Source organism: Chiloscyllium plagiosum, unplaced genomic scaffold (genome assembly GCF_037043375.1).
Source record: "Chiloscyllium plagiosum isolate Xiang-an unplaced genomic scaffold, Cpla_swu_hap1 HiC_scaffold_23, whole genome shotgun sequence".
Lineage (NCBI taxonomy): Eukaryota > Metazoa > Chordata > Chondrichthyes > Orectolobiformes > Hemiscylliidae > Chiloscyllium > Chiloscyllium plagiosum.
Window position 1 is genome coordinate 25,963,030 of NW_028270161.1, and position 23,923 is coordinate 25,986,952.

General features: G+C 39.3%; 1 protein-coding gene across 2 annotated transcripts in view; it reads right to left on the bottom strand.

The window, feature by feature from the left end:
• rint1 (RAD50 interactor 1) overlaps positions 1 to 21,398 on the bottom strand; it is a 46,729-nt gene extending 25,331 nt beyond the window's left edge. Inside the window, exons 1-6 of one of the 2 annotated variants that reach the window (XM_043713875.2) lie at positions 21,234 to 21,398; positions 16,913 to 17,154; positions 10,901 to 11,074; positions 8,751 to 8,900; positions 5,787 to 5,943; positions 726 to 836 (exon numbers count right to left, since the gene is read on the bottom strand). In XM_043713875.2, coding sequence (XP_043569810.2) covers positions 726 to 836; positions 5,787 to 5,943; positions 8,751 to 8,900; positions 10,901 to 11,074; positions 16,913 to 17,154; positions 21,234 to 21,383 — 984 coding nt within the window. In that variant the 5' untranslated portion in view covers positions 21,384 to 21,398. The remainder of the gene's footprint in view (positions 1 to 725; positions 837 to 5,786; positions 5,944 to 8,750; positions 8,901 to 10,900; positions 11,075 to 16,912; positions 17,155 to 21,233) is intronic. The other variant, XM_087999493.1, reaches the window with a different exon arrangement.
• Positions 21,399 to 23,923: the final 2,525 nt, after the last annotated feature.

Sequence of the window (23,923 nt, forward strand, 5' to 3'; positions counted from 1 at the left end):
ATAATATGTTCTGGCATTGCACACCCTAATTATTGGAAACAAACCATGACAAAATATACCCTTTTTGCAACTGTGCATAAAGCAATGCGTAAACAGTGAATGCATGCTACAAGGATAACACTAGTGTAAAATATTGCAGTTCAACTGTCCTATAAATTTTCAACTGCTAACTTCATCATCCTAGCAGCTGTTTATTAGAAACCGATCTTGTAATTATTCAGGCAAAGAAAAATGCTTTATAAGGCAGACTAAATGTACAGGTTCTATTTTGTGCAATTTCTGAAAAATGTTTCTAATCTTTTTGTTTGTAGAAGTTCTATTTCACATTTGACAAGGTCAGAGATAAGGATAGAGGCAAAACGAAGGGAAGTAACAGCAACAATATCAAGGATAAATACGGTTCTATAGATTTAAAATATCCCCACCTATCAGAAACAGGCTGGTAGAAAATTTCATTTGCTTTGACTGAAAGTAAGATATTTTAACTTTTCAACCAAACGACTCAGCTAGCTTTGATTTAGAAGAACTCACTTGGTTTTTCAGCTTCTCTTAACCAAACTGTGAAACATGCTAACGACATTACATAGCTAAAACAAGCAATTGTTTCTTCAAATATTTTAAAAACTTCATATTAAAATAATACTTGTAAAAAAATTTAAAGCATTATATTTTAGAAATTATTTCCAAAAGCATAATTTTCTTTATAAAATTGTGTGGAAACTGACCTTAGCGTCCAAAGATGAGCCTGTTTTATCCACAATGGGCTGAATTTTCTCTTCAAAAAATTTAATATGATTTCCAATCCACATAAGCACTTGTGTCAGATACCACTCTGGCTATAAAATAAAAAGTGTATGTTTGCTACTTATTCAAACAGGTTACTATTTAAAATAGTTCAGGTGCATACTGCAACTTAACCTGGCCTTAAGAATTCATGGAGCAACGCAGCAGGACTGACAGCATCTGAGGAGACAGTTAATGCATCGAAGTCCAATACTGCTCTTCTTCAGAACTCTTCCTCAATAAGGGGAGTTGGTTGGGAAAAGAAAAGAACAGACTATAGTTTGTATTAAACCATGAAATGCAAACAGTTATGCAGCACGGACTATTTCCTGTTTCAGTATATGGATGACAAGGAATATAACATAAGATTAACTTCAATCTGGGAAGATAAATAAAAAAGCTTTTCTTTTGACTGAAGTGTTTCCACAGTTCCATATATGAAATGACTGAGTCACATTGCAGGCTCTCTAAACACGATAAGCTAACAGGTCTTGTTTTTGGAATGTGAACCATAAAAATAATGGAGTAATGAGGTGGAAACGTGGTCTCAGGTTACTTCCCTAACCAAGAAGAAACAAAGTATGGCCTTGGCTTTTTCTTTGACTGCTAATCTTATATTCAGTTCTGAACATACCAGGAAAATGTGTGATTTAGACACCAAAGATGAACTGCTGAGTTCATTATAGTTTATGGAAAAGATTTACAAAAAAAGATAATTTGTTTGAAATCTATGAGAAGTCATCAGGGGCCTTGTCGCAGACACATGTACTAAGAGGGAATTGCTAAAAGAAATTCTCAGGTGAGTTACAGCTGAAAGCAAATGAAGCATAGAATTGCACAGGGGAATGATTAATACATACTTCTGACATTAGCCAAAGTATCTTTACACAAGGAACTGGTCAAAAACTGAGTATTTCAAATAACTCATGATATAAAAAGGTTCTGATGATGAGTATGATGAAAATGAACATTATAAAAATATATTATTAGTTGCTGAAAGTCAGGCCATGGGTAACTTGGTGTCTGATTCATTCAGTTGTGCTGTATTAGTTAGTGGCTGCTCCTCAACAGTGTGTGGAGTGGATCAGTTAAACTGTCACCTGGAAAGCCTTGACAAGGCAGATATGCATAGTTAAAAGATGTAAAAACATTGCCTGCTTTAGGTTCAGGGATGATAGTACATTAAAGTCTTTAAAAATAAAAGCCCTCCCAAGCAAAATAGCAGAATGCATCTTTTCATTAGCATCAATGAAATTTCATTAGCATCAACATCATTCAGTAAGGCTTTTGACAAGGTCTTACATGGCAGACTGATTAAGAAGCTAAGTCTCCCCCCTGGACTTTTGAATTGGCACAGAATAATTATGGAATGTATTCCCCTTGACTTCCTTACAAATATGGTGCACCAAAAGACCGAATTATTCCATAAAATATGGCAGCCCTTCTTGAATTACACAAATACAAATATTTTGGCCATCCTAACAAGGTCTTTTATTTAATTGAGATGGCGAACCTGGCTGGTCCGGGGCCCCTTGGGAGAGGAATCCCGCACGAATACAGGTTTTGTTATGATTTGATGTTAACACATTCCAAGCATGTATCTCACTACTCAATTTCTGTGCTATCCGTTGTTTTTTTTTCCCCCTGAATAATGTAAGAGATTTAATTATACACTCTGGTTAATTGTAGGTTAGATTAGTAGTTAGTTGAGTTTTTTTTTCTCGGTATCTCTTTTTTCTGTTTGATAGATTTTGGTTATTATTTATTTAAGATTTAATTGTATATCAATGTTTATACTTGGGGTTTTTTATTTGTAAACTTGTAAAAATGTTAAATTTTTAATAAAAATATCTATTTAAAAAAAAGCTAAGTCTGCATGAGATACAGGATAATTTAGCAAAATTGGTTTAGTTGCAGAAATCAGAGGGTGATGGTTTTTGCGACTAGAACCATGCCCAGTAGTGTACCACAGGGTTCAGTGCTGGGTTCCTTGCTGTTTGCTGTGCACGTAAATGATTTAGATATGAATGGAGGAGGTATGATCAGTTTGTTCGCAGATGACATGAAAATTGTGCTAGTGTGGTAATTAGTGAAAAGGAAAGCCTCAGACTACAAGATAATATAGACAAGCTGGACAGATAGGCTGAAAAGTGGCAAATGGAATTCAATCCTGAAAAGTGAGAGATACGAGTTCCCCAAGAAGAATAGAGGATCAGAGGGACCTTAGTAGGCATATACTTGAAGGCAGCAGGACAGATGGAACAGTGGGCAAAGAGGCCTACTTGATGGGTATCAAATTCACAAATATTCACTTCCTCCATCAGACACACAGCAGAAGTAGTGAGTACTACTGACAAGATTTATAGATAAATTCACCAAATCTCCTAAGACAGCACCTTCAAAACACACAACCACTTCCAAACATAAAGACAAGGGCAGCAGATGCACAAGAACACAAACCAGCTACAAGTTCCTCTCCAAACAACACACCATTCTGACTGGAAAATTTACTGCAGTTCCTTTACTGTCACTGAGTCAAGATGCTGAAAATCTGGTGTTCCCATGCATCCACTGCTCACTCTTCTAGGTGGTACAGGTTTCAAGTTTGGAAACTGCTGTAAAAGAAGCCCTGGTGAACTGCTGCAGTGCATCATGTAGATGGTACACACAGTTATCATATGCCATTATCCTCAAGAACTCCCGCAGTTATGTCCTGGTGTTCCAATCATTGACTTCCAATGACCACAACCATTTTCCTTTGTGCTACATTTGATTCCAACCAGTGGAGAGTTTTTCCTCAATTCCCATTGACTCCAATTTTGCTCGGGGTTCTTGATTCCACACTCCACTGTATGCTGCCCTGATATCAAGGCAGACACTCACTTCAAGAATATGCTTCTTCCAATTGCATTCTGATTACATTCACTACTATTTTCACCCAACAGAAAATACTAAAAAAAAGAGGAAAAATATGTTTTACCCTGCCATGAAAACTGCTAATTTGATTTGTTTTTTGCATTTCTTTTGGACTGGTGCAGGAAGGATATCACACCAAAATTACATTTGATTGATCAAAAAGGTGAGAGATTTTGAAATTTGGATTCCTATACATTTTAATCTGGAGGGATAGAGAGACATGCAACAATACAGTCAAACATTCTTGAGAAAATTGCAGTCAAATGAAGTTCAATTAAAGCATTCCACCATTTGACAAATTATAATGATTTGTTAAATGTATATATTAACATATACACATATATCAGATATAAGGATTGCTTCAGTGAAAACAGAATTATTCAAATAAAATAATGGATTTGTCAGATATCATTATAGAAATAACCGCCAGGGGCTCTTGTACCATAGTAGCAATGTCCCTATCTCTGAGCCAGGTTCAAGTCCCAACTGCCCAAGAAGTGTGCATTAACGTCTCTGACCAGGTTATTTTGGAAATATGTAAGAATAACTGCAAGGCTATCACTGCTCACTATTATGAAGCAAATTGATCAGAAACCTCTGGGATCTGGGCTGGTGTATTTAAATGTGGGAAATCTGGAATCTGTCCAATCTGCCCTGCTTTTTCACAAATTTTGCTAAACCAGCGTCATTTCAAAAAGACTAAGAATTAAAATAAATAAAGGCTTGAAGTTACTGTCGCTACCAATATTTACCTAAATGTTAAGGCTTGTACATTTAGAGGTAAATGGATATTTCAAATTGCATAAGTTTGACTGTCAAACAATCTCTTGCAGAAATGTAGAATTTCATTCCTTTAGCATAAATTTTTGGGTTTCTATTATCTTTCCATATGATCCTTTTCCCTTCAATTTTGCTTTTTGTTCATTATTTTACCTTGAATTAAATTCCTGAACATTTTCTGATTAGACTGCATGGTTCATTTAGAATTCTTCAATCTAATCAATTGAATTGGCAGGTTTTGCCTTGCTCACACAATTCACAGGAATTGTGCAGACAGTGCCGCACTGTAAAGGATCTCTAAACACCATTATCTGCCACTAAAGTGCTAAGAGTCTGTGAGGCGTTGCAAGTGCCATTTTTTCACCACTGGCTACAAAATCTAAGCTTTTGAAGTAAAATCAGAAGGTTTTATTTCACACAACTACATCTGAATTAATACAGAAAGTAAAAATGCAGTAAAAAGTTGAGACTGTTCCTGATTAAATCTTTGAATATTTCATCAGAAACCATCAAGTAAAATATATTGGATTCAGTAGCAGGATCTGGGTATCCCTGTACATGAATCACAAAAGATTAGCATGCAGGAAAAGCAAACAATTAGGAAGACAACTGGAATGCTGGCTTTATTGCAAGGGACATGAAGTATAGAAGTATGGAAATCTTGTTCATCTCTATGACTCTATGTTACAACTATACAGGACTTTGATGAGATTGTATCTGGGGTACTACATAGAGTTTTAATCTCCTTACTTGAGGAGGAATATGCTTGCACTAAAAGCAGTTCAGAGACGTTTCACTATGTTAATTTCTGGGATGAAGGATCTGTCTTTTAAGGAAGGTTTGAGCAGACTGAGTCTGCGTTCATGGGCAGTTAGAAGACTAAGATCTGATTGAAGCATAAGGTTCTGAATGGTCTTGATAGGGTGCATGTTGACAGGATGTTTCCCCTTAGGGGAATCTACAACAGTTTAAGGATAAAGAGTCTCCCTTTTAATGCTCTTCTCTCAAAGGGCATTAACTTTTGGAAATTTTCAACTTCTGACAGCAGTGAAGACTGGGTCATGGAAAAATTCAAGGCCAAGTTCAACAGATTTTTGATTGTCAACTGAGTGGAGGGTTATAAGGGTCAGACGGGGAAGTGTAGATATAACCAGAATCGGATCAGTCATGATCTTACTGAATGCTGGAGTTGGCTCTTATGATCGGATCATAAATTTGAATTAGACTTTTCAGAAAAGTTTGCTGAATCACACTAACAAATAAAGCTTTGCCGTAATCTGAATGCAAGTTTCAAAATAATGTCAAACCTTGTTTATCAAATTGGTTTGTCTGTTCCCAGAAAAGTGGTATTTAAATCTCTTCTGCAATGGTAGTAACATGAGCTGTATGGGAATTGCAATAGGTAAGGAAGGAGGAATTTCATACTTCTCTGGTAGCTGTTTTTGTTTAGTTACCAGCTCATCTCTGCATCAATAAGTTAAGGGTAAAATAAATTTATGTCTTAAAGAATAAGTACTGATCTCAATTTTATACGTAAGGCATCAAATGCTCCCCAAAGTTTATTAAATTCTAACAGGAAACAGTTACATCTAGCATTAAACAAGACTTCTTCTTATGCACGATTTTATCGAACAATAATAACTGGCAATAAATTCAAGAGACAAATGAGAAGAGTTATTGGAGAAAAAAATTTTAGATCTTGGAAACCATATGTTTCAAACTGAAAAATGCAGCTAAGAAACCAAAAGCCCTCAAGCAACAGACTGTCAAATGACAGGTTTATGGTCAGCAAGGAATTTGATGCACACCATGTTAACTACTTATTACCAACAAAACCAACCTGACTTCTTTATCAAATATTTATCACCATCTCCTGGTCAAAAGTAGTTACTACATTAGGAATGTGATACTGTACCCTGGGAAGGAACAAAGTAAAATCAAACAAACTACAGAGAAGCCCCAAATATCCGAATACCAATTATCCAAAAATCAGATTACCCGAAGGAGATCACCAGGTCCTGATGGAAACATTACATCAAAGACTTGTTTCCAACAGTGATTGTGTATTTTGTTTACAGTGATTAAACAGGCAACATCTCCAAATGAGTGACCTCCTGCCCTCTCTCTCTCTCCCCACACTTTCTCTGGAGTTCTACACAGGGGTATACCCTAAACCCCACTTCCCCAGATAATCTCCCTAACATTGCCCTGTACAGGGTTTTGTGTGTGTGTGTGTGTGTGTGTGTGCGCGCGCGCTATTTGGAGACTTATCGCACAAAGGCAACTGCAGCAGTCTTGTTGTTGGTGTCCAGTCCAGCTGCCCCGAAGAGGGGGCGGGTGTGTACGGGGTTGGGGTGCAGGCGAGGGGTTGTGTTGGACGGGGTTGGGGGTAGTGTTAGATGGTGTTGGGGGGATGTTGCACTGGGGTGTGGGGGTGGTGGGTGGTGTTGGACGGTGTTGGGGCGGGATGGTGTTGGGTGCGGGGGGCGGTGTTGGGGGTGGGGGGCGCTGTTGGACAGGAGACGGGGGCACGTGTTGGAAGGTGGTTGGGTGGCAAGGGAGGGTTTTTGGGGTAGGGCAGTGATGGACAGTGTTAGGGGCGGGGGAGCGGTGTTGGATGGGGTAGGGGCGGAGGGGGTGTGGTTGGATGGGTTGGGGGCAAGTAATGGGGCGGGGGGCAGTCGGTGCGGGGAGGCGGGGCCTCGCTCGCTGCGTGCTGCTGCAGTCTCCTGAACGAGGAGCAGACTTTAAAAACTCGGAGCCCTAGAGGAAAGGCATTTAATGGATTAACTGAATAATTGATTATCCTAATGAAATAGTGCCCGCCCATCACGTTCGGACAATCAAGGTTCCCCTGTAAATGGCCTGGATTTTCCACTGGCTAGACAGCCATTATGCCAATATAGATAGAAGTTGTGCAGTGGGATCCTGTGGCATCCCATTGTAGCACGCTCCTCGAAAAGTTGCCTGGAAAATTTAATTTTCGACCAAGCAATTCCTCTATGCCTGGAATCCTGCGAAAGTCTTCATTTAAGTTGGAGACTTCAAATGGTTCCATTGAAAATAAGTAAAACATTTACGTGGGAGATATCGATTACTCCTGAATAACAAATAAACTAAGCTCTTACCCCTCACACATTCCCCATATCTTTACACATTCTAAACCTGACAAACTTCCCATTTTCTGGAATTCAATCCTACCTCAACCACTCCAACCTGGACCCATCACCCCTGCCCCAAAGAACTAATTCACCACCCCTCCCCTAACTGGACCTGATCCCCCCCCGCCTTCACATCGCAAACTTCATTTTCTGCTGTTTCAAATCTACAGGACCTGAAACTTCCAAACCAACACACACCCTCCTCGGCCTCTGCCAGACTCAATTCCCACCCCAATATACCTTTGTCACTGTGCACACTGACACCTACTCACATGGACCCTACCCTTACCCCTTCCTCATCTGATATCCTACACCTAAAACCCCACTTGCTCCCCAGGTGACACTCCACTTACTTTGCATCCTATGTGGCTTGTATAAAATGTCTTCCAGCACACTACTTATCTGACATTGTACCTTGTTAAACTAGCAGTCTACTCCAACTCACCTGGCATCCTACTCTGGTACCATCCCCAAATGGTACACTATTGACTTGACACCCTATTCCCCTGCCCGTCTGCACACTTAAATAATGTACCTGAGGTTTGACAGCAGCTGTCAAAGTGGCTGATAGGATCTTTACACTTCAGAATATGGAAGCTGGTTGCTGTGAAAAGGGAATGTGGTATACCTTCCTCTGATTGCTCTGTGCTGCAGAAGAACTCCCATAATGGAAGTACACCTCCACATTTCTGATCATACAACTCAATTACATAAAAACAAAGGACTGAGAGTACTGGAGACCTGAAATAAAATGCTGGAAAATCTCAGTAGGTCTGGCAGCACTGTGCAGAGAGAAAAAGTTAATGTTTCAAATCTAATGTGACTATTTTTCATAAGTTCTGAAGAGGAGTCATACTGGGCGTGAAATGTTATCTCTGTTGCTCTCTGTACGGATGCTGCTAGACTTGCCACATTTATCCAGCAAGTTCTATTTACAACTCTTGGTAACTGAGACCTGATATCCGTCAACCAAAAGAAGAAACTATAGAATTAAACCCAGATGTCTTCATGCTGACAAAGCACAATGGATTTTCTAGTAATTCTTATCGGAAGATAAATTCACAAACTATGAGTACTATTACTTTATTGATGCCAAATGAGAAAGGATACGACGTCTGTAACTTCAGAAGCTGAATAAAAAGTGTTTCCAAGTTATTGTTGAATTCTGCCGAGTTTGCGGTTGATGCCAAGGCAGGAATCTGGGACTGTGGAGGCCCAATCAAAGGCCAATGCAGTTGCTTTAAGACTTCTTCAAAATCACTATAAAGAAAAATGTTTCATGATAATTTTTAGAAATCTGGCATACACACTTGTAAATCACTTATATAGACAGAACTTCCAAGGCTCTCAAGTTCGGAAGAGGGGACGATTATTTGATAGGCCTTCCACTTCTGATTGTTATCCAGCAATCATACATGGAAGGGTACATGATACATCTAAACAGGAACCAGTATAACAATTATTCCTTCCCCCCTATTGCTGACTCTACAGTCAAACAGCCTTCCAAAACTTTGTGTCAATTAAAATAACTAGCTTCTTGTGTTATCTAGAACATAGAACATAGAACAATACAGCACAGAACAGGCCCTTCGGCCCACGATGTTGTGCCGAACTTCTAACCTAGATTAAGTACCCATCCATGTACCTATCCAAATGCCGCTTAAAGGTCGCCAATGATTCCGACTCTACCACTCCCACGGGCAGCGCATTCCATGCCCCCACCACTCTCTGGGTAAAGAACCCACCCCTGACATCTCCCCTATACCTTCCACCCTTCACCTTAAATTTATGTCTGTGATACTATTCTGATGTAAGAATCAAGTCTTTAGGCAGGAAGAACATCAACAAGAAAGTAGAGAAACAAATAATACTTTGTAGCTGTATAACACTTCAACTCTCATATAATTTATTCATTTCCTTGCATTTTAATCAGGATTTTATTTGATCATATTATTTCCTTTTCACCTTCAAGTTGTTTTCTGTTCTTACATGCTCTTCGAAGTGCATTCATAGTGCAGCACTTTCTCAGTCTCTCAAAGAATCAATTACTGTCCCATTTCTCATTCTTCCTCTCTATACTGGTATGCACAGACCCTCCAAATTTTTCAAGTCACTACTATCCTTAATTGCTTTACATTACTGGTCCTTTTTTTACATTTTTGATCTCTATTCTCTTCAATTTTAATATTCACAATTTCCTCTTATTAAGGGACAATATCATAAGAAATGATCTTAAGTTGATTATTACCCGACAGCTGACAAAGCACTTTCTGTTACTGTAGGAAGTCCGATTAAATTTGACCTGCTACAGAGTCACTGCAATCCTGCCTCACATTGAAGAAGTCAAGTTATAAACAAAAGGAAAATTATCTAAAACTATAAGAGACGCTTTGGAAGATGCCAGCCATAAAGTATAAGCAAAGGTAGCTGGTGAAAACGAAGTAGACATAACAAGACACAGCTTGTGGACCATAAGATGAGGAAGCTAGATGTATAAAAAAATTGGAGACTGAACTTACATTTAGAAAGCACAATTTACAAATTTTGTAACATGATCTGTTACAACCTATCATTTAAGTACTTTTTGAAGTTGAGCTACTATTTTAATTATTCATTGTTGTGATATACAGAAACGCAATAGCAAAATTGCACACACGTTTTCACATACAATGCTCATAACAATTGCTGAGCTATTAGCTGAGGGCTAAAAGTTGATCAAAATATCAAAGGGACTCTCCTGTCTTCTTCAAGTAGAATAACTACATTCCAGATGGTGGACAAGGCCTAAGTTCAACGCCATATCCAAAAGATGGAGGGAAATTTTTCTACATTGAGGAAAGGCTACTTTAATTTATATTCTATTTGGAAAATATTGTTTTTGACACTTTTTAGACGCTTTCATATTTTTGCCTGGAGAGACAAATGGGTAAATGGCCTCCCTTGGTTCTCCCACTGGTCATTCATAATTAACAGGTCAGAAGATTACAATACGGACCAGGCATTGGGTCATTCTTTCATAGAATGAGGAATCTCCTGAAAAATCTAACATGATATGTGGGCAATAACAATTCCTTATTGTTAGAAGACAATTTTATACAAGTTAACATTATAAAGAGAAAAAGCCCAATGACTGCTTTCTACTCTGGAATTTCATTTTTGCGAACTTTTATTCTATTACACAAAAAGCTCTGACACTGATAACATTCAAACCTCTTCTTTCTGGCATCTGATACTGAGTATTTATTTTACAAAGTACTTACTTAGTTAGTCTGTCCTTGAGAATTTTGTGCCAGAATTTGACCGTGGATCTTATGAAGTTGAGCAGATGAGTACAAGATGACTCTTTAAGCTTTATATCTAGTTCTGCCATGGAAACCAGGGTATTGGCAGCATCTGACACACTATTAGTCATGAGGTGCTGCTGAATGCAATTGCTAGGGAAAGAACACATTATAAAAATTGTATCAATACACCTTAAACACAAGAAGTGGGGATAGATCTAAAGGATTTGGTGACCAGACCTATGTTGTCAGTAATGTTACAGTAAAGCTGATATGGTGGCATCACCAGCAATAAGTGTGATTCCTTGCCAAGCTGGGGCTACTGTGTTTTGAAAAGAGCAGACCAAGTAGCTAAAAATAGTAGCTAACTATTCATGTTATAGGGGTAATCCAAGATCGATGACAGGAAAAAATTGTGGCTGTAAGAGCTGCTCATTTTTTGAGGTATTTTAGGTGTTGGAGGTGATTTCCTCGAATTCCAGGAGCGGCAATTACTGTTTCATATGCTGTTGCATTGTTTTGGAAATCTAAGAAAAAAAAGTGCCAAAACAATGGCACTTTAAAAAGAACAACAGATAAAGGCAGTGACCACATGGTCAGAGAAAGAAACTGACACTGCTCTCTGACATATCAGTGATTCTGCACAATTACTGCCTTTGCTGTTTGAGTTCAAGTATCTCTGGACATTGGAGTGCATCTAGGAAAAATTAATAAACAGCAAAATTCACAGCGGACTTTGGAGGAACCTGTATGGGACAGCTTACAGCACAGGAGAAGGTATGTGCATAGTTTTTAAGTGTAACCTTGCTGTAAATCTGCAACAGTGAGCAGAGTGGGTTCTTTTTTGATTATATGTTTTATTGAGATCTATCTCTTGATTAAATTTTAAAATTATAAAACCTCGGTACTACGTTAGCCTGGAGCAGTGCTTTTTAGCGCAATACGATGGTGCTATTTTCTGGGTTTGTAGATTGCTAAGGAGCAAAGATGGCTTTTAGTAGAATTACGTGCTCTTCCTGTCAAATGTGGGAGATGAGGGAGAATTTTCATGTTACTGATGATTATGTATGCAGATGCCTGTTTAGTTGCGAATCCTATCAGATTGCATGGATCGGTTGGAGCGGCAGTTGGAGGCAATAAGGAATTTACAGGAGCTGGGGGTGTGTTGGATGGCAGTTATAGGAAGGGAGAAAAATCACAGATACAGTCGGGTAGATGGGTTACCTCCAGGAAAGGTAGGAGAGGAAGACAGGTAGTGTCGGAGTCTCCTGCGGCTATCCCCATCTCAAACAAGTATGCTGTTTTGGAAAATATGGAAGGTGATTGTGCTATGTTCTCCTGAGAATCAATCAGCAAGCTTCTGGTACCGAGAATAGTTCTAATGTAATGAAGGGTATGTCAGGTTCCAAGCAATCGATTGTGATAGGGGATTCTCTAGTCAGAGGCACAGACAGATGTTTCTGCGGCCAGCAGCAAGAAATCAGACTGGTGTGTTGCCTCCCTGATGCCAGGATCAAGGATATTTCAGAGAGGTTGCAGAATGCTCTCAAAGTGGAGAGAGACCAGCAGGAAGTTGTTGTACACATTGGAACTAACAGCATAGGAAGTGAAAAGGATGAGATTCTGAAGGAAGAATATAGAAGGTTAGGCAAGAATTTAAAAAGGAGGTTCTCGAGGGTAGAAATATCTGGATTACTCCCAGTGCTACAAGCTAGTGTTCCAGGTTACAAATGCTATATGAAGGATAGAAAGGGGGCAAGAGAGAAGAAGTGGCATTTTTGATGAGAGATAACATTACATCTGTACTTAGGGATGATATTCCTGGGAGTACATCCAGGAAGTTATTTGAGTGAAACAGAAATAAGAAAGGGATGATCACCTTATTAGTATTGTATTATAGACCTCCAATAGTCTGCAGGAAATTGAGAAACAAATTTGCAAGGATATCTCAGTTATCTGTAAGAATAATAGGATGGTTACGGTTTGGGGATTTTAACTTTCCAAACATAGACTGGGACTGCCATAATGTTAAGGGTTTAGATGGAGAGAAATATGTCAAGTGTGTACAAGACAATTTTTCTGATTCAGTATGTGGATGTACTAGTGGAGAAGGTGCAAAACTTGACCTACTCTTGGGAAATAAGGCAGGGCAAGTGATTGAGGTGTCAGTGGGGTAGCACTTCGTGGCCAGCAACTATAATTCTATTAGTTTTAAAACAGTGATGGAAAAGGAGAGACCGGATTTAAGAGTTCTAAATTGGAGGAAGGCCAATTTCCATGATATTAGACAAGAACTTTCAAAATTTGATTGGGGGCAGATGTTCGCAGGTAAATGGACGGCTGGAAAATGGGAAGCTTTCAAAAATGAGATTACGAAGGTCCAGAGATAGTATATTCCTGTTAGGGTGAAAAGCAAGGCTGGTAGTTGTAGGGAATGCTGGATGATTATATAAATTGTGGTTTTGGTCGAGAGTGTGGTGCTGGAAAAGCACAGCTAGTCAGGCATTATCCGAGGAGCAGAAGAATCGATGTTTCAGGCAAAAGCCCTTCGTCAGAAATTAGGCCACAGGTCAGGTGAACTGGCCATGCTAAATTTCCTGTAGTGTTACATGCATTAGTCAGGGAGAGATATAGGGTAGGGGAATGAGTCTGGGTGGGTTATTCTTTGGAGGGTCGGTGTGGGCTTGTTGGGCTGAAGAACCTGTTTCCATACTGTAGGGAATCTAATCTAATCTAATTATTCCGGATGAAGGGCTTTTGCCCGAAACGTCGATTCTCCTGCTCCTCGGATGCTGCCTGACCTGCTGTGCTTTTTCAGCACCACACTCTCGACTCTAATCTCCAGCATCTGCAGTCCTCACTTTCTTCAAATTGAGGTTTTGGTCAAGAAAAAAGAAGGAAGTGTATGTCAGATAAAGACAGCAGAGATTGAGTGAACCCTTAGAAGAGGACAAATACAGTTAAGAGGGAAATCAGGAGGGCAAAACGGGGACATGAGATAGCTTTGGTAAAGAGGGTTAAAAAGAATCTAAAGGGATTCTCTGAGTACATTAAGGACAAAAAGGTAATTAGGGAGAGAATAGCGCCCCTCAAAGATCAACAAGGCAGCCTTTTTGTGGAACCACAGGAGAGGGGGGATATACTAAATGAGTATTACGCATCAGGTTTACTGTGGAGGACATGGAAGATAGATGGTGACACCTTGAAAAATGTCCATATTACAGAGGTGGTGCTGGAGGTTTTAAAACGCATTAAGGTGAATAAATACCCAGGACTGATCAGGTGTACCACAGAACTCTGTGGGAAGCTAGGGAAGTGATTGCTGGGCCCCTTGCTGAGATATTTGTATCACTGATAGTCACAGGTGAGGTGCCAGAAGATTGAAGGCTGGATAATGTGGTGCCACTATTTAAGAAAGATAGTAAGGAAAAGCCAGGGAACTACAGACCGGTGCGCCTGTTGTCAATGGTGGGCAAGTTGTTGGAGGGAATCCTGATGGACAGGATTTACATGTATTTGGAAAGGCAAAGACTGATTAGGGATAGTCAACATGGCTTTGTGCTTGGGAAATCATGTCTCACTAACTTGACTGAGTTTTTTGAAGAAGTAACGAAGAAGGTTGATGAGGGTAAAGCGGTGGATCTATACAGACTTCAGTCAGGCGTTCAACAAGGTTCCTCATGCTAGACTGGTTAGCAAGTTTAGATCACATGGAATACAGGGAGAACTAGTCATTTGGATACAGAACTGGTGCAAAGGTGGTGGAGGGTTGTTTTTCAGACTGGAGGCCTGTGACCAGGGGTGTGCCACAAGGATCAGTGCTAGATCCACTGCTTTTTGTCATTTATATAAATGATTTGGATGTGAACTTAGGAGGTATGGTTAGTAAATTTGCAGATGACACCAAAATTGGAGGTGTAGTGCACAGCGAAGAAAGTTACCTCAGTGTACAATGGGATCTTGGCCAGATGGAGTTTAATTTAGATAAATGCAATGTACTGCATTTTGGAAAGACAAATCAGAGCAGGACTTATACACTTAATGGTAACGTCTAGGGGAGTGTTGCTGCACAAGGAGACCTTGGAATGTAGGTTCATTGTTCCATGAAAGTGGAGTCCCAGATAGATAGGATAGTGAAGGAGGCATTTGATATGCTTTCCTTTATTGAACAGAACATAGAGTATAGGAGTTGGGAGGTTTGTGGTAAAGGACATTGGTTAGGCCACTTTTGGAATACTGTGCAATTCTAGTCTTCCTCCTACCAGAACATATTGTGAAACTTGAAAGGATTCAGAAAAGATATTGCCAAGGTTGGAAGTGTTGAGCTACAGGGAGAGGCTGAATAGGCTGGGGCTGTTTTCCCTGGAGTGTCAAAGGCTGAGAGGTGACCTTATACAAGTTTATAAAATCATGATGGTCATGGATAGGGTAAATAGGCAAGGTCTTTTCACTCGGGTGGGCCAGTCCAGAAGTAGAAGGCATAGGTTGAGGAAAAATTTAAAAGGGACATAAGGGGCAATGTTATCACACAGAGGGTGGTGCGTGTATGGAATGAGCTGCCAGAGGAAGTGGTGGAGGCTGGTACAATTACAGCATTTAAGAGGCATGTGGATGGGTATATGAATAGGAAGGGTTTAGAGGGGTATGGGCCAAGTGCTAGCAAATGGGACTATATTAGGTTAGGATATTTGGTTGGCATGGACGAGTTGGACTGAAAGGTCTATTTCCATTCTGTACATCTCTATGACTGTATGTCAAATGGAGCCAACCCCTTGCCCAAATGACTTTCTCCCCCATACCAGCATTCCTTGCTGTGGCCTGCCAACCTGAGCTTGGTGTGATCCCAGATTTATCTGGTGGTTCAGATCTGTGTTGAATGCCTTTCTCCTTGGTCTCTGGTGACACTGCTGTTACTGCAGAGCTGTGGATCTCTGACTGACCTGCAACTCTATGAGACAGCATGATTGCCTGAAGATGGGCAGAATTTCCATCTCATAACAATTAAAGGCTTGTTATCCAAAAAAAAACAAGGCCAAGCTGATTTATCCTTTGACATGGGAGCCCATCCTTACCACATAACCCAGCCTAGGTTTTGGACATGTATACTTTAATTACTCTGAAAGAATATCAAACCAAATAAATACCCATGCTAACAAAACATTTTCTGACAATTGCGTCATCTTGGATTCTTGATCATACCTGATATCATATGCTTTAAAAGACAACTTTATTTTGAAATTCAGACTGCAGCCAAATGAATTTGTTTGCTCAATTTGAACTTGTAATATGATCAGCACCAGCCAAGCTCCACTAATTTCTTAGAGTCTTGTCAATTCTGCCACATTGAGGGGTTGCAAAACAATGGGGATAACAGTTAAATAATAATTAAAAACTCATATTATAGTTTATCTTCTAAATGCTTCCACCTACTTTACATTATGCTAAATAATACACAAGTAAAAATGAGAAATAATATTAGGCCTAGAGATTTTTCTTCACTTTCAACTGAATAATATACAATTTTGCAGCTACTGCAACCTGGTTATTAGATAATTTTTAATTGTGAGATTTGAGTACACTAAGATTTTATAAATTTAAAGTTTAATTTTACTGAGTTAATTACTCACAAGTACTAATAATGAAACAGACTCATGCAGGTCAACTTCTATGAGCTGCAACTAGAGAATGAAAATATAACTTTACAAACTGATCAAGCAAGGACAAAGTTTTAGATAATCTTCTGGAAAATGTCACTGGCATGTGAAACTGGATTAAGTTTTGTAGTTACTGATTTCTTAGTACCTAGAAATGATACTGACATAGCCAGTTTTTGTCAACCTGAAAGGATAGACAACTTCACAGTCTACTGGCAGAATCAGGTGACCAAAAGTCTGCACAAGTATAATTCTTGAAATCTCCTTTTAAGGTGGACATAACATTCTCACCCTGTTACTATAAATCAACCATAATTGCCAAAACTGGTATATTTACCTTAACTCTTCTATTTGTGAAATCCATTTCAAGTACCAAAGGTGTCGTTCAATTTCCTCAATCTGACCAATCAATACTTTCAGTTCTTCCATTAAAGGATGGGCTGTTAGTAGATGATTGCTAATTGATTTAGCTAAGGTTGAGTTTTTCTCAAGCAAGATATTGAGTAATGTTTTGGAGTTTTCAGCCTTCTTGTATGCATTTTCAATTTTTTTTGGTACTTCTGATGAGACAGTAAGAACCTATAGTAATTTTAAACAAAGGTTTAGAGGTAACAATGCAATAACAAACAAAATTTGTAACATTGTAGTTACTTCAAATGTGTGTGATCACCAATTATTTTAATTTCACATTAAAATCAGAGGTGGAAATTTCTCAGACTCATAACACTCATGGACAAGTTCCAACAGAGATATTTTTTACAGTTTGAGACAAAACCAGAGACCATAAAAGAGATAACACCTTAAATACCTGTTATACCTGTCCTTTTTTTTAGGATATATTAATTGATCATTCTCTTTCAAATCTTCAAAATTTGATATTTCAGACTCTTATCTGTTTTTCGCTCTTGGTTTACAACAACACAAAACAAATTCTGTCTAGGGAGGACTAGCACCCAAGAGCTCTACACTATTTAAGAAACAAACTTCAGGTAACAAACAGCTGCACAACATGGATTCCATTCCATCTAGTGAAAGGAACCCCAGAAGGGCGGTGAGAGTGGTGCACACGTGACTCCTGGTTCCCCACAAGGGTTCAAAAAGGTAAGAGCAGTCACTCCAGGATGTTCTTGTTTACCTGAATGGCAAATTTCAGAATATTACTGCCAAATTGTATCAAATATCTCTCAGTTAAAGATACTGAAGTGAGATTCAAAAGGTAGAAGTGTGCTTTCATTACAACTGTACAGTATATATGGAAACTTTGATTATATTAAAAAAAACAGAGTTTTATGAAAAAATGGGAAATGTTGACAACCAAAGGGACTGGAAGAGTTTTTTAGTCAACTTGCTGAGATATGTTATGACACACCTCTGGAGCAAGTGGAACTCAAATTCACACCTCTGGCCTAGAGGTAGGAATGCTACCACTGTGCTGCAACAGCACCAACTGGACTGGCATCATATCGATAATCCGATATACAGCAAGCAATTAAAAAGCAAACAGGATGTTAAACTGTATAAAAAAGGATTTGGTGTATAAGAATAAACAAGCCAATACATTTACATTGGGTCTCGGTGAGACTGCATCTTGAATGCAGTTTTGACCTTTATGTCCAATAAAGGATATACTTGCTTAAAGTGCGACAATAGTTCTACAGACTGAATGAAAGTGAGGACTGCAGATGCTGGAGATCAGAGTGTGTCGCTGGAAAAACACAGCAGGTCAGGCGGCCGACTGAAGAGCTTATGCACGAAATGTGACTCTCTTGCTCCTCGGATGCTGCCTGACCTGCTGTGCTTTGACTATACAGACTGAATGTATGATGAGGACAGATTGAATAGAGTGGGCCCATATTACCTAGAGCTTTGAAGAATGGGAAGTGATCAAATTGTAACAGAAATTCCTTAATGGGCTTGACAAGATGATGTGAGGACATCATTTGTTAAGGAGCTTGAAGGTTTAAGGTTCACTATCTGACAATAAGGGAATATTCATTTATCCATTTATGATTGAGATGTAGAGAATGTTTTCATTCAAAGCATTGTGACAATGTTACCCCTCAAATGCTCTGTGTGCGTAAGTTGGCCACTTTAAGTTAACATGTGTGTGGCCGTGTAAAATAATTTTAAAGGGACATCGCAATTAAATGAATTTTCCCCACTCTCCAAAAGTAACCTGAAGTCCTTTGGTGTGAATGTTTGAGCCATGGATGCTCGATAGTTCATCATATTCACGTCAGAGATCGATTGTTCGATATTGAGAGAATCAAAGGACTGGGGAATAGGATGGGAAAACGAAATTGAAGTACAAATTATTGACAAGCCACATTCTCATTGTATGGCAGGGCAGGCTCAAAAAAGACAAATGGCACACTACTGTTTCGATTTCTTATGCTTATGGATTTAAATGTAAAATGTTTGATTTTCAACCACTGCATTGTACAAAAATTGAAACCACACAACAAATATTCCACTAACAATTATGCTGTCACCAATTAAAATATAGAATGTATCAAATTACAACTGAGTTTTATTTGCCTCTAAAAGGTATTAGGAACTTATTTAAATAGCAATTCACTAATTTCAAACCCTGCCATATCAAGTTTAAAAAAATCACATTAAATAAGTCTGATCTGTGGCTTCTCAGCAAGAAAAAAATGACAAATGAAAATGACATGTTGTTGTAAGAGTCATTTGATTCACTTAGTATCAAAGGAGGCAGTCTCCAATCTAGCTCAGCACTTTCAAACAGGATTTTGATATTTATCAAATCTGTAGTGATCAGGTTACCATACTTGCTAAATGGATACAAAATATACGCAAAATTAAATAAAGAGATGCAGGACTCTTTAAAACATCAGCAATGAAGACTGATATACTCAGGATCAGACGAACAGTTTCAAAAAGGGTTCTGAAATCTGCTGCATATATGGTAGTGACAGTCTGGTAAGTAAAGTTCTCTGTTTCTGATGGTGTACTCCAATTTATTTAAACAACAATCAAGATCAAACTCCTTTATTAGAGGTGACACAAATAGGACATTCTGACATGGAGAAGGATGGACACGTCTCTGTATATTGACTTCTGCCCTCTAACTGCTTACAATCAATCATCTGCCATTTCTAAACATAGTATTGAGATATTGAATAAACTTTTAGCTCATGACCACACCTTCTGTAATCTCTCCTGCTTACTTCAAAAAATCCATCAAAGTATATTGTATATTACTGAACCACCCACCTACACAGAAAACTACACATTTCAACCCTCAAATGAAAGCCACATAGTGCTGTTTATTGATCAGGTTCAATTGTTTTGTGAAAATGACTGATGGCCAGCTAAAACAAACCAAATTCTTCAGTTATCATTTCACAATGTCAGTAGAATTGCTTTAGAAATTTCCTTTCGCAATCTGACTACTGTTTTTCTAAAGACTTTTATAGGGTGCACAGATCGAAATGCAACAATCGCTTAGAAGCAATTTGAGGAAAAAGGAACAGAAAATATAACAAATGGCTGACTATTTCTTTCACTGATCAAGTGGTCCTTTAATTTGTATGTCACTCTAAACCTGACAATACAACTATATTAGAAGAAACATAATCACAGTCTGACCAATAAATGGCTTCTATCATACAGCAACTTGGTTTGATTCTTCCTGCTCAATTAAGGAATGATGACAAATATTGAGCAACACTGATACTGTACATATATCTACGGCTGTAACTTAACAGTGATGCATGATATAATCTTTAAAATGAACAGTAAAAATTCAGTGCATTGAATAACACTAGTCAATCTGACATAAACCCCAGTCCCAGCTAAAGAAATGTTCTAAAAAGCCATATTAAAATACAAGTGTTGATTCTATGTGTCTCTCCACAGATGCTGCTAAGAGTTGTCAATGTTTTCCAGCACATTCTATATTTAATTCCAGTCCCAACCTACTTAAAGAACTTTGTTGTTAATCTGTACAACAAATAACTTTACAAATTTGGAATTCCAAAACAGAACTTTGAAGTAACTTCACTTAATTTGTTTGAAATACTATCTTCCAATGAATTAAAAGGAATTTTGCATCAACCAACAACCGCAATGACAAGGCAAAAATGTTTCAACAGAGTGACAGCTTAATATCTGTTTTGGAATTCCAAATTTGTAAAGTTATTTGTTGTACAGATTAACAAAAAAGTACCATTTTACAAGTGCCTTAGGATGAAAAGTGGAAGTCAAAGTATATTCGATTAAATGCGATTAAAGTTAATGTGTTGTACAGTTGAAACAGTTATAATGTGGAACGAGCGACATTTCAGATATACCAGACATTCGCGTCCGTAAATACCGCAAGATCCATTCAATTGCACATTGTTTTGACAACCAGTTATTCCCCTTTGACCAAGTGACATTAGCCAGGTATTACAAGTGTGCAATTTCTCTCTTTAAAAAAATGATTTCAATTATCAGATACTAAGATTGAGAAAATACATGTCATTTCAGATTTCAATATTAAGCTAATGTCTTATATCTGAGAATCAAGCCAGTGTTTAAAATTTATTAATTCACAGTGTACTTGGCTTTTATTTTGATGCACGTTTTGGGGGGGAAAGACCGAGGAATGGATTAAGCCAACTGAACTCCCCAAGGCCCGGGCGCAGTACCTGCTCCTCCAGGTTTCTTTTACACAGGGCTAGCTCCTCTATTAGTCTGGGGAGCTTCTTTAATGATGTCGGGTCGTCCGCGAACTCTTTTTCAATGAATTCGATCACATACTGAGCTAGCTCAGAGCTCTCCTCAACCGCCGCCGCCATGACAGCGGCATGTCACGTCACCACATCCGGGCAATCGCACGGTCACCATGGAGATGGCCGTCCAGGCCTCGTCCGCGCGGATGAAGGAGGACAGTTCCGAGCGTTAACTGCTCGTGGAATACTCAGACCGGCCGCTAGTGGAGGAGGGAACATAGCTAATGTTTCAGGCCGTTGGCCTTTCACTATTTCGTGCTACGCCAGAGTAGACCAGGTCCTTCGGACAATAAACACAAACAACTGCGGATGCAGGAGATGTGAAACAAAAAGAAATTCAGCGACTCTGGCAGCATCTGGAAAGAGAAAAAAGCCAGAGTCAGCGTTGCGGGTCACTCGACCCGAAATGTTAACTCGGGCTTTTTCTGCACAGATGCTGCCAGACTGGTTGGGTTTTTCCAGCTATTTCGGTTTTCGTTTCCAAGTATTTTGGAATGATGTTTAGAGTTTCGCTTCCCGTCCTGAATGTAGAACTTAAAAGTTAATTTAAGATGCTATTTAATCCCAGATTTCTCTGGTCACTGACTGAGGTGACCCGTCAAGTCATGTCTCGCTGCTGCTGGGATATTTTGGTGAATGAACGTGGGCGGCCCAAGGTCAGCAAAGTGTGCTCGCATCCAGTTACAAGGAAGTAGGCAAGTGTGTATTCTTTCACTCTTCCCAGAGTCACATCGTTTTGGCAAATGGATCGCTGAGTTTGGGAGGATCTAGAAGGTGATTTGGTGTGGGGTAGGAGTTTAGGCCAGCAGCTGCAGCACTCTCAGGCCCAATTTCGGGTGTGCTTTAGTGTTCACGGTTGGTGGTGGTAGCACTCTTTCCAGGTATCGGTTGGGATAGGAGTAGTCCAGCAGGCGCAGGGGTGAGGAGGATCAAGGGAGGGCCTGAGGTGGAAGTAGGGATTAGGCACCTTGATGGAGCAGGCAGGCTTGAATGAATACCGGACAAGCCCAAAGGTGAGTTCTAGGCAGGATGGAGAGTTGATTTGAAGGCCAGAAAGGGGATCATCAATCAAATAAAGATGGAGGGAGGAATTTGCAGAAAGGGGCTTTAGTATTGGGGAGAGGAAATGATGTTGGGAAGCAATGTGATGATTCAGGAGTACGTGGACCTTCGAGGATAACACTAGATTATCAAGAAGGGAGACTGTAATTAAAGAATATCAAACATATTGTGATGGTAAGTCTGTTAACTGAGCTATTCATAGTAGTTTCCTTGACCTTGTTAAAACTGCGCAAAGTTTTCCTTTGGAGCTTCCTCCTCCTTCCACTCACATGGCCCCTACTCCTCCAGTCTTGTCAACTCCTCCAGTGAAGCATACCTTATATTTCTTCCCTTTGTGTTGGTCACCCTGAAGGGGGAACTTCAATGTCCACCACCATTAGCGGCCTATTAGCCACCACCACTGACTGAGATGGTAGAATTCTGAAGGAACAAGCTTTCAGACTAGGCTTGCAGTAGATAATGACAGAACCAGCACCAGGGGGTTACCCCTTCTTTACGTTATCTTCATGAATTTACTATTGCAGATGCATCCATCCTTGAGAATGTTGGTGAGAATGGACATTGCATAGCCTCTGTAGAGGCAAGATCCATCTTCATACTTACGAGACACCATTGTGTTGTGTGGTTCTGGCACTGTGCAAGGAAGATAGAATCAGAACAGCATTAGCTGTGACCAGCAACTGCAAAATTATTTTTCACCACATTCTGCAATAGAATGCTCTCGATATTCTCTTGATCTATAAGCACCATCAATCCAAATAATCAACTCCAGTTCAATGAGGTATGTAAAAGTATATGCCCAGGAACAGTCTATAATACAGGATTATAATCATGTATTATTCAAACACAGTTAAATGTTTCTAGGACTAATTAACCCAAGGTTCTGTAATCCTGTTCTGTCCAATCATGAAAGCTTGTGGACAGGTAAACAATTAATGGGAAGAGAAGGCTCGACGAGCATTCCCATCCATAATGACATGACAGCTCAGTGAAAGTCAGTCTTGAAGCATTTGCAACTATCTCAGCCAGAAGTTTCAAATAGCTGTATCACATTAGTTTTCTCTTGAGGCTCCATAATCATCGCAGCCAGTCTCCAGTAAATTCAAGTTTACTACGCAGGATAGAAGAAGCAGCTGAGTACACTGTATATAGCAAAAACAAAATGTCCTGATAATTATCTAGCTAGTACGTAACACTCGTATACTGTCACAACTAAAATGTATGCATCTATTTGAAAAAATGTGAGAATTGGCCAGGTGTCCTGTCTCTGGAAAGGAGGACAAATCCAATCTAATAACCACCGCATCAATGTACTTTCACATAATCAGAAAATTCACAAACTGAGTCAGCAATGCCATCCAATAGCACTTGCAATTACGTGCTTACAATACTCTGTTTAGGTTTCATCAGGCCCACTTTCTCCACACATAGCCTTCATCCACACTCACAGCTGAATTCTGGTGGTCCTGACTAGCATTCACCTTGGAGTAACATTTGATAAAGTGTGGCATCAAAGAGTGCTTATAAAATTGATGTTAATGGGC